General features: G+C 43.5%; 1 protein-coding gene across 2 annotated transcripts in view; it reads left to right on the plus strand.

Moving 5' to 3' along the window:
• Nucleotides 1-10,593, plus strand: part of Mau2 (Mau2 sister chromatid cohesion factor) — a 33,494-nt gene that overhangs the window by 18,889 nt on the left and 4,012 nt on the right. For both annotated transcript variants that reach the window (XR_013313379.1, XM_077658709.1), the window contains exons 11-15: nucleotides 2,528-2,593; nucleotides 4,334-4,461; nucleotides 6,211-6,288; nucleotides 6,615-6,817; nucleotides 9,332-9,459. Coding sequence is in view for 1 of the 2 variants with exons in the window: in XM_077658709.1 (XP_077514835.1) it covers nucleotides 2,528-2,593; nucleotides 4,334-4,461; nucleotides 6,211-6,288; nucleotides 6,615-6,817; nucleotides 9,332-9,459 (603 nt within the window). In the remaining variant the exon portion in view is untranslated. The remainder of the gene's footprint in view (nucleotides 1-2,527; nucleotides 2,594-4,333; nucleotides 4,462-6,210; nucleotides 6,289-6,614; nucleotides 6,818-9,331; nucleotides 9,460-10,593) is intronic.

A 10,593-nucleotide genomic window follows, 5' to 3' on the forward strand; every position in this document is an offset into this window, starting at 1 on the left:
AGCTTGTGCTCTACTGGGTAAAAAGCGTTTGGGAGAAGTGCCCAGGCGCCATGCTGGCCCGACGATCGCTCCTCGTCTTGGACAGCTTCCGCGGTCACTTGACGGGTAGGGTTAAGGAACGCCTGCGCGGTATTCGCACAGACATGGCCGTGATACCGGGCGGCCTCACCGGCATGCTGCAACCCCTGGATGTAAGCGTCAATCGGCCTTTTAAGGTTGAATTTCGAAGGCAGTATTCGGAATGGATGGCCAATGGCAATCACGACGAGACGCCGACAGGGCGGCTTAAGAGGGCACCGCTCGCGACTGTGCTTGGATGGATTTTGTCCGCGTGGAATTCCGTGTCGACCGACATTGTAACCCGGAGTTTCAAAGTGACCGGAATTTCAAACAGTTTAGACGAGACCGAAGACGACTTTCTGTGGGCTGAACATTTACCTGAACACAGCACCAGCTCGGAGTCTGAAGACTCCGTGAGTGATGCCTGAACGGTAAATAAATGCCGCGCATTCCAGATTGGTTTGCTTTCACTTGAAAAAAAAATTTTTTTTCGAAAATCGCGTGTATGGGCCCCACCCCGAAATTTGCCCCCCGAATTTGGGAAAAAAAGTGCGGCCCTTACACGCGTTTATACGGTATATCTGCCTAATGCAAGTTTTTTTTTTTTTTTTTCATCAGATCGTCTGCTTCAGATCACACCTCTCATTGTATTTGTAATAATCGTAACCAAGGTACGAATATAATGTGAATTTTTTTCCTGATCTTTCGGTTTGTTTCGTTTTATTGCTCTAAAGACCCCTTTTGGGGTATTACATAGGCAGTGGTATTACGTGTAGGTTATGATTAGTGCAAGCTTTGCATATGTGAAGTTACAGTTATCGCAAACGTCGATGGGCAGATGATGGCAGCAATGATGTGAGGAAGGCTGTCCGAGTTTATAGCTGTTTGTGGAAATATATATGAGCCAGGAAACGTAGCAGTTCTATTAATTGGTCGAACACTATGAAAAGGATGCACAGTGGGACATGCTTGACAGTGGGGTTTTTTTGGGGATGGTAGTGCAAACTGTGAAATGCCTTATGAAACAGGCAAACGCTAGCGATGCGACGATGAATGCCATAGTTCAGAAGTTTGGACTCAAGTTTTAATGCTAGTCATTCTGACTAGCATGAATGAACGAATGAATGTTGCAGTGCAGTTCAGTATAGCTTCAAGTGCATTAGCTAGATAAGTTTGATGGGGGTGTCAGTTTGGAGATGCTTATTCTAGCCTTGACCTGATGAACAATTTATATGCTAGTAATTTTACGTGCCGCGGTGCATGTTGTAGGTGACGTTTCAGAAATCCAAGAGATCTATTCGCAGATGACATGATGTTTGTGATATGAGTACACCAGGAAAGTTCACTGCTTAAGGTTCTTTGTATGCCAACCTATTTATATGATTGTACAAGTTAAACAGCGGAGGTGATGAAAGTGTAGTTAAATATGAGGGGCTGTTAGCAACGGTAAAATGAGACAGTTTGCTTTGTTAGCTTTTAGATACGTGGGCCATTGGTCACACCACTCCTGAACATGATTTAGATAATTTTGAAGAGCTGCTTGGTGGGATATGTTAGGCACTGTGCGAAAGATAATGCAGTCTTCGGCACACATGCGAACTTTGCACGCTAAGTTGCATTGGTAAATCATTAATGTAGACTAGGAACAACAGTGGACCAAGTAAAGAGCCTTGTGGGACACGTGATGGTTATTCAGCAAGGGAGGTCAAATTTTGGTTGTTAGCTGTCAGTTAGAAATTTCTTAATCCATGCAAGGACGTTAGGGTGCAAATTTAGGTGCTCTAGCTTTAGTAGTTAACGTATGTGTGGCATGGTATTAATGGCTTTTGCATATAATAAATAAAGTGGCTTCAGTTTGGATATCACGGTCAAAGTTAGCATCGAGATCATGAATGAAGAGTTCAAGCTGATTTTCAAAAGCCCTTGCAGAAGCAATGTTGTGAACGATGAAAATAATTGTTACTGTCCAGAAAGTTAATTCATTTCGGAGTAAATGACATGTTCCATGATTTTACATGGTACTCTGGTTAGGGAAATAAGGTGACAATTAAGGGGAGATTGTTTTTCACCTGATTTGTTTGCTAGAACAGCCTTCTCCACTTTCCAGTCATTTGGTAGGCTTCCAGTAGCAAGTTACTCCATGAACAGCAACGCCAGGTATTCAGCAGTACTCGCAAAAACTCGTCAATTTCTCTCAATTAAATTAATATGTTTATGTGTAACTTCCTCACTTTGCACTAACTACTACTGTTTTTTCTGGAACTTGTGCAAGCATTGAAGTTAACCTCACATTCTTGACATTAATTTCCCTTTTTCCCCCATATGTTGAGCAGCCAATTGAATCTGAATCTGGTTAACCTCCATGCCTTTCCCCTATACGATCTCCTTTCTCTTGACATTCTACAATTTCATTTTTATGTGCCTAGCAAACAGGATAATTGCTATGGCATGCTGTTCTTTTGTGCAGGGTTTATATGCCATGTCCATGAATTGTATGGAGGCCGCTGAAGCTCAGTTCAACACTGTTGTCAGGGTAAGTATGCATGGTCTGGTATGCAAAAAATGATGCGATAGCTGAGGTGTGCTGCCATTGCCTTCTTTTCCCAAGCCTCACAAGTCACCAGCCCTGTTCATGGTTGCACAACTAGTGCAGCATAGGTTTACCCTAGTGGACCATATCGATGGGAACCAAGGGGACAAAACATACTGGCATGAATTAAATTTATTGCAAGCACTATGTTTGACTAATGCTTGACAGTCGTAAGTACCCGCAGAAACTAGTTAATTTTTCTCAATTAAATTAATGTGTTAATGTATAACTTCCTCACTTTGCACTAACTACGTACTAGTACTGTTTTTTCTGGAATTTGTGCAAGCATTGAAGTTAACTTCACATTCTTGACATTAATTTCCCTTTTTCCCCATATGTTGAGCAGCCAACTGAATCTGAGTCTGGTTAACCTCCATGCCTTTCCCCTATATGATCTCCTTTCTCTTGACGTTCTAATAATAATAATAATTGGTTTTTGGGGAAAGGAAATGGGCAGTATCTGTCTCATATATCGTTGGACACCTGAAGGGCCCATAAGGGAAGGGATAAAGGAGGGAGTGAAAGAAGAAAAGAAGAGGTGCCGTAGTGGAGGGCTCTGGAATAATTTCGACCACCATCGCACAGCACACGGGCGCCTTAGCGTTTTTTGTGTGCTAGCTATGTGCATAATCATATCTTATTTTTTTCATCGGTCAGGGCAAAGGAAACATGAAACTGTTTGAGCAGTTAGGGAAAGCAAATGCAATTTTAAAGGTTTATTACTTTAAATTGAGCGCGGGCCGAGAGCAGCACGGTTATGTTTTTCGATGACCACTGAGCATATATTTGTTCGTATCGCACAAATCTCACCACAGAGAATAATGTTTGGAGAAAGTTGTAGTTCTATTTTGGCCCTGGAGATTAAGTGATTTCTTCATGAAGTTGCTCCTAAAAATGCCTACGACAGTAGATTTTTACATTCTGCTTGCAAAATGCTTTTTCTTCTAAATTTTTGCATGAAAATACCTTTCGGCATGATTGCTGCTTCAGTCAGCTGGTTTTATCAAGATGACTTCTTTATCATTCAATGGAATCTTTATCATTTAGGGCTTGCTGAGTTTGTTAACTCAGCAATGTGAGGGAGGCTTTTGGCATACTGTGGGCTCTTGCAGGTATACTCGCTGAGCACCCAATTATGGTGGTGGAATTTTGAGTGAGGAAGTGTGAGAAACAGTTGTCACTTAAAATTGGATTCAGTTTGAGAGGTCTTATCAGTGGCACATAACGTGCAAGGAAGCTTGCTTGTAATAAGAGTGTTGCAGTACAGTGTCCTTGTTTATGGGAGCTTGATAATGCAGTGTATTCGAAATGCCTAGTCAAGGCTTCCTGTGGCCTACCAAATTGTTAAAAAAGTATCGCTTTTTCAATGATAAATTTCGTTATGAAGTGCTGGGCCAGAGTGCATTGTTGCACAGTGACATTGTGCCTGAAAATCTTTCGGTAACCCATGGTGCTGATGATGATGATGGTGAAGGGAGATGTATTACATAAACTTAACTTTTAACAATGCAACTATTGTTCCTAATTTTTTGTGTGCAGCCTGCCAAGCTTTGTGAGTTGGGTTTGTTGCAAGGCAACTATACCGGGTGCCTAATGCTTCAGAATCACAGAATTGTGGTGTTGGGGAACTTGCCGTTGTGCTGTGTATCAGTCTGTGCAAGACCACGCCAATTTCATGTGCAGAGCATGGCCTCTCCTGAGCTGCGGATATTGGCCAGCCTGAACTTGGTCATCGTGTACCTGCGGTGTCACCGAGAGAAAGAACTTCAGGAGCTGCTTGCTCGGCTTAATCCTGATACCCTGCCCTCAGCGTCAGTTGGCTAAACTTTCAGCCTGCTCCCCGTTTTTTGGTGTTCTTATCTCAACTACCAGTGTGTGCATGTCCCCTTCCTGGCTGTGAAAAGCGTGGCAGCAGTGTGATGTTGCACAGTTGAATGACAGCTGCTTTTATGGCTTCATCGTCATTCATTGTCTCAGAAACAAGATGTAAGCCGTTACATTTTTATTAGATTACTGCTGGAGTGGCTTACCTTGTTTGTTTATTTTGGTTACATTGTGAGCTGTTCGCTTTCTTTTTTTTTTTTTTTTAGCCTGGAGTTGCGCAGCAAATGTTCACTGGGGAAGCATTACAGCTGAGCACTTTTGAAGGTTAGATTCCAAGATTAGGTTTTTCAAGGTGACCTCAGTTGAGTCTGTGAGCATCAGGTGTTACTTTAGCTAGTTTGCTCGAGCTTGGATTTGGTGCAGCCTGGATTTGGTGCAGCCTGGATTTGGTGTAGTTAACTACTTGCACTATGCGAAGTGATAGCTTCTAGTTTCTTTGATGAAATGGAAGTGTCAAAATTTTACTGCATTCTAGCCTCATTAATAACAAAGAGGAAGGACATTTTAGGTGAAGGCTTTCTTTTTTTTTTTTCGGAGGAAAGCGAACAGAAGTAGCCTTTCTTCATCTAAATGCCTGAATTTCCAGCTAATGGCATTGTATCATGAATATTTCCTTTAGAGTGCTCGGTAATTTCTCCCTGGTAGGTGTTTTATGGGCGATTCTAAGATCGTAGGTTCAATCCCCGTCACATGGGGTGCATTTTGATGGAGGCAGGATGCAAGAACGGCCGTGCACTGTGGTTACTGTCCATGTTAAGGAGCCCTACGTGGTCAAACTAGCCCAGAGTCCTCCATTACAACCTCCATTATAGCATACCTCTCTACACCGTAGCCTACAGTGTTTCTTTGATGTTAAAAAGAACCATCAGGCAATCAATATAACCTTTATTCAGTGAAGTAATGTGCACACTTCAGAGAATGAAGCTATGTATGGAAGAGACTCACAGACAGCCTTCATGAGTTTTCTTCGTCGCTTGTGGCAATTTATTCTTAGTTATTGTTATTTGGTGTGTTTTTGGCTTAGTGACTGTCATGCCTGTTGTGGTTTGAAGCAAGTTTCAGGTGGCAGTTAAAGCACTGCCCCATTACCCAGAAAATCGGAAATCTGGGGGTATCAGTGTTGGCATTGTCCCTTATAAGTGAAAAATAGGGTGGCATAGGGTGGCCCAGGTGGTCACCCGCTGGAGAAGCAACCTAGGTGGGCCACCTAGGTAACGTGACCTTGTGGTGTCTTCACAACCTGCCCACTGGATTGCCAGCAAAATGACCACCGCAGGTGGCTGTTAAATTAATGATTGATCGTGAGAGGTTGCTCGGGAAGAGCAACTTGGGTCACACAAGCCCCACCAGTGGCAGCGCCTGCCATCGCAGGGCAGTGGTACATCTCTTAACCACTGCACCATTGTGGAAGAAGTGGTGTAAGGACTCCCAGAACTTATGAATGTAAAGTTGAGAATGACCAATTCCGCATATATGGGCATGAACTCATTAACACTGTCACGTCGTCATATGGTGGAGCTTAAGTGGCCCTCCAATTTTGTCTAATTTTTTTATTGCCTGAATTTCCAGCTAATGGCATTGTATCATGATTACTTCCTTTAGAGTGCCCTTTAATATCTCCCTGGTGAGTGAGAACATTTTTGGTGATGCATTTTTTTACGCTTGCCCATGTGCAGATCCCACAGCTTACGAGCGGCTGCCTATTATGTTCACGGCTTCAATGCTTTCTTTCAAGCCCGGTACAATGATGCCAAGTAAGTCTCAGACTAGTTTACTAGCTGCATGCAGTGGCAGTTTTGATTCTGGCTTGTTAATAAAAGTGTTGCTTGTAGCTGCTTGAGGTGGCATTTGCCATTTTATTTTTTCTCGATGCACTGCAGTGGCTCTCTCCCTGTGAATGCTGTCGTGTCAGTTTTTATGTAGTAAAGAGCCAATTAGACACAGGCTCTGCAAGGTGGTGGTTGTCACTTGGCATTGTGGCAAATGCTTTTGCTCAAGCAACACATGTTCTTGCAAAAAGAGTGCTTCTTGTAAGGGTACCTGTGCTGAAGGTGGCCTGTGCTTGTGCTGTGGCACATAGGCGCTACCTGCGGGAGACGCTCAAGACAGCCAATGCTGAGGACCTGAACCGTCTGACATCCTGCTCGCTGGTGCTCCTGGGTCACATCTTCTTCTCACTGGGCAACAGTCGGGAGAGCATGAACATGGTCACGCCTGCCATGCAGCTCGCCAGCAAGATCCCAGATGTGCATGTCCAGCTCTGGGCGTCAGCTCTGCTCAAAGGTAAGTGAGTGCAATGAGTGAGAGTTAGTGGCTGAGGGAGCGAGCGAGTCAGTGCATCATGTATGTGATTGAGTCAGTGAATGGGTGAGTGAATGGTATGAGTGGGTGAGTAAGTGACAAAGTGAGCAAGCAAGGGAGTGGATGAGTTCGGCAAGGAGGAAGGAAGCAGGAAAACGAATGAAGGAACAAAGAAACTAGTGAACTCCATTTCAGCAATGTAGCATATCATCTTCTAAGCTGGTGCCACTAGTCAAGTCTTACCCGTTTTAAGAGGCCCTGGACCGCTCTTGTGAACCCTACTCCTGTGCCTTTCATTTCCTCACCATCATTCATCTCACTACGATGGCACAAGTTGCATGATTGCTAACGAAGGGTCACTCTCGGCCAGCCACCTTTTCCGTGACATAAATGCCGTATTTTTCATTGTAGCAGCTTTATTGCAAACACAGTTTACACTTCTTACCATGTGTAATCTGAAATTTCCACACAGGAGCATGAAAAAAAAAAACTTAAACGACGTTTCATCTACCATTAAAGGTGCACTAAAGAGGAACCTGAACTCTTCTTTTTACCGTGGGAACTTGATCTACACGTTTCGAGCATTCTTAGAAACTTCAAATGATTGTCCTGTGTGGCCGATTTCCCTAATTTAAATCAAAATAAATGTTCCGGCTCCCACCTTTTTTTGACTCAACGCTGAAGTTAGGAGGAGTCAACCAAAGCGTGGCGTGCCTTTCAACTAGTCCTGTGGCGGCTTCGCTCTTGCTTTTATTTTGTTTTTTACGTTTCTGTGAATAAATAGTTTTAGTCACGGACAACAGAGCTGCGAATTAGGCCCAAGGAAATAAAAATATGCATGGACTGTTTGATTTACGTATCACTCCGTTGATGGCAGAGTGGCAAGCTGCCATGGTACTGGCTGAAAGGCTCTCCACACGTTCATTGACTCCTCCTACCTTCAACATCGAGTTAAAAAAAAAGGCCGCGGTGGCTCAGTGGTCATAACGTTCGGCTGCTGAGCCGCAGGTTTGATCCCGGCCGCGGCGGTCAAATTTCGATGGAGGCGAAATTCTTGAGGCCTGTGTACTGTGCGATGTCAGTGCAAGTTAAAGAACCCAGGTGGTCGAAATTTCCGGAGCCCTTCACTACGGCGTCCCTCATAGCTTTCGGACGTTAAACCCCCATAAATTAAACCTAAAAAAAAAGCCGGGAGTTTGGAGGTTTAATCCGATTTAAATTAGGGAAAACAGCTGCACAGGACAACAATTCGAAGTTTCTAAGAATGCTCGGAACGTGTAGATCGAGTTCCCGCAATAAAAAGACGAGTTGAGATTCCTCTTTAGTGCACCTTTAAGACTAAAATGTGATAGCATTAGAGATCCCTCCCATGCAAGTGCTCCTTCTCTTTCATAGACGAACAAATCAATCGTACCACTACTGGTTCAGTGGTTAAGCGATGAACCACAGCCTCGACAGGTGACTGTTTCAAACACTGGTGGGGCTTTGAGATCCAGGTTGCTCTTCCCGAGCTCCTGTAAGGCACAGATAGTTCTTCGGGAAGCTGTCTATCACGACCAATTAGCTGATGCGCAGTGCCACAGTGGGAAGGTGGCAATCGCATTGAGTTTATTTCAATTATTTGATTGCCACCTGCCCACCGTGGTAGGTGGGCCACATGCTTTTTTGTGTCATGGACGACGGACGCTGTCGGGACCTCTAATGCTACCACATTAAAATGTGTTGTCAGTCAAATTTTGTCATTGGCTGGAGGGCAGTGACATCACCTGACCATATGTGAAATCGCCAGACCGGAAGTGACGTCACTTCTGGTAAAGGCATCAACAGCGTCTAATGCTATCACATTGCCAACGCACAAGGTAATTAGGTGAATTTTTTTAACTTCGCACATATGCAGCATTCCCCTAGTGACTGCTGACATGGCTCAACTGAGTTTGCTTTGCTGTAGTTGCAACCAATGCACTCATGTGGCCTTGTTGCCTCTCTGTTGGCATTTTGCACACTTCGTTTAGCGCCCACAAAAAAAAATATTCAGAGTAAACCTATAATTGCAGAAATTCTTTGTATGCCTCCAGTGGTTACAAAGTTGAATAAACACCTCTGCTGAGTATATAGATTGTATGTAAAACTGAAGCGGCATCCGTATAATGTCATACGAATTTCAGCATTAGCTGTCAAAGAGGGTCATGTATGTGTAAATTGTCGTAATGTTATCATGCTATGGAGACCAGCGATCAGGAAAAGGTGCATTAGATATGGCCTGCATTATAACCTGTGCCATCCCGTCTAGTCCACAAACGGCGATATTCATTGTGTGGCACACTGCAAGAGATGGTGAAGTGCGATGTCACATTGCTTTGCTGCATTTTCATTTGTGACGTGGTGTTGAAGTTTGACCGTCATCACTAGCTCAATCGTGCTTGGTTTCAGTAGTAGCGATTATTTGAACAAGGTGACCACTCATTGCTCAAGATTGAAAACTTTAATTTTGTGCAGACCTGTACAGACTGTGCGGCCAGCCACTCCAGGAGCAGGAAGCCATCCAGACACATGCCAATTTTTCACAGCTGTTGCTCAAAGACCACTTTCAGGCATCCCAGTTACCAGAGCACAATTTGATCCAGGTGAGTGCAACAGCACCAGTTGTACAGCTTTATTACTTGGCTACGGCAGTGCCTTGGCTTTAACCTTGACTGTAGTGTAAGGGCGTTGTGGGTATTTACGTCGATCTTAGAGAGGGGCAAGTGAAGGGTTTCTGTTATACGAGTTATTCATGCTTGCCTGTGCCATGTGATTGCTTTTCTCTTCATATAAGCTTAGTGTACCCACTACAGTACTACTGCATGCAAATTTTCCAGATGCAGAATAAACCCCAATATAGTAAACTCGCACATTGTAAAAACACTTATATTAGAACTTATTCATGTCAATTATTAATTTGGCCATTTTTTTTCAGGACCTGTGCATGTGCACGCACGTTTTTTTCATGAATGTTGGGCAGGAAGGGGCCGAATCCAAGACACGCAGTGTTCCTCAGCACCTTTTGAAGGTCCTTGGGGTTTCATGAGGCTAAAAAGATTGAGAACCCCTGACCTAAACAGAACAGATTTGCCAGCTATACCACTGGTCCTTGGCTCTGAGCCTAAAGACAAAATTAAATGTCAGGAGATAACTTTCCTCAGGCGCTGTTATGCGTTCTTGTTTGTTAAATTGAGGTACACCTGCACAGAGCACAGGGTCTGTGGAGATGGCATGTTGCAATCTCCAGTAGTTGTATAACAGCTGCAGTGCAATTTTTTTCCCATTGCATTTTTAATGCCTTTTCCAGCAACAGTTTCATGCAAATGATCTGGTTTGACCTTTGGAGGGTTCAGATTATAGAGGGTACTTTCACCCATTCAAATACATGACATTTACAGACCCAACTACCTGTTCGAGTTATTATCCATTTGAATTTATTGGGTATGGATTGTCAGTGTTTCCATCCTACAGTGTAATCCACTTATAACGATTACAGTAGAATCTCGTTACAACGAACTTCACGGGACCGCCGAATTTCAATCGTTATTTTGAAATATCGTAGTACTGAAAAACCATTATTTTCATGTCAGTAATGCATCACAAGAACTAAAATTAGGTACCTTTGCAGCAGATTTATGTGTTGGTAAGTAAATAATAAACGATAACGCTGGGCACAGTTTAACTACAATTTATTGCTTGAAAAAGTCTTATCTTCTTCTGGCGAGTAGACGACAAAC

This window comes from Amblyomma americanum, chromosome 3 (genome assembly GCF_052857255.1).
Source record: "Amblyomma americanum isolate KBUSLIRL-KWMA chromosome 3, ASM5285725v1, whole genome shotgun sequence".
Taxonomy (NCBI): Eukaryota; Metazoa; Arthropoda; class Arachnida; order Ixodida; family Ixodidae; genus Amblyomma; species Amblyomma americanum.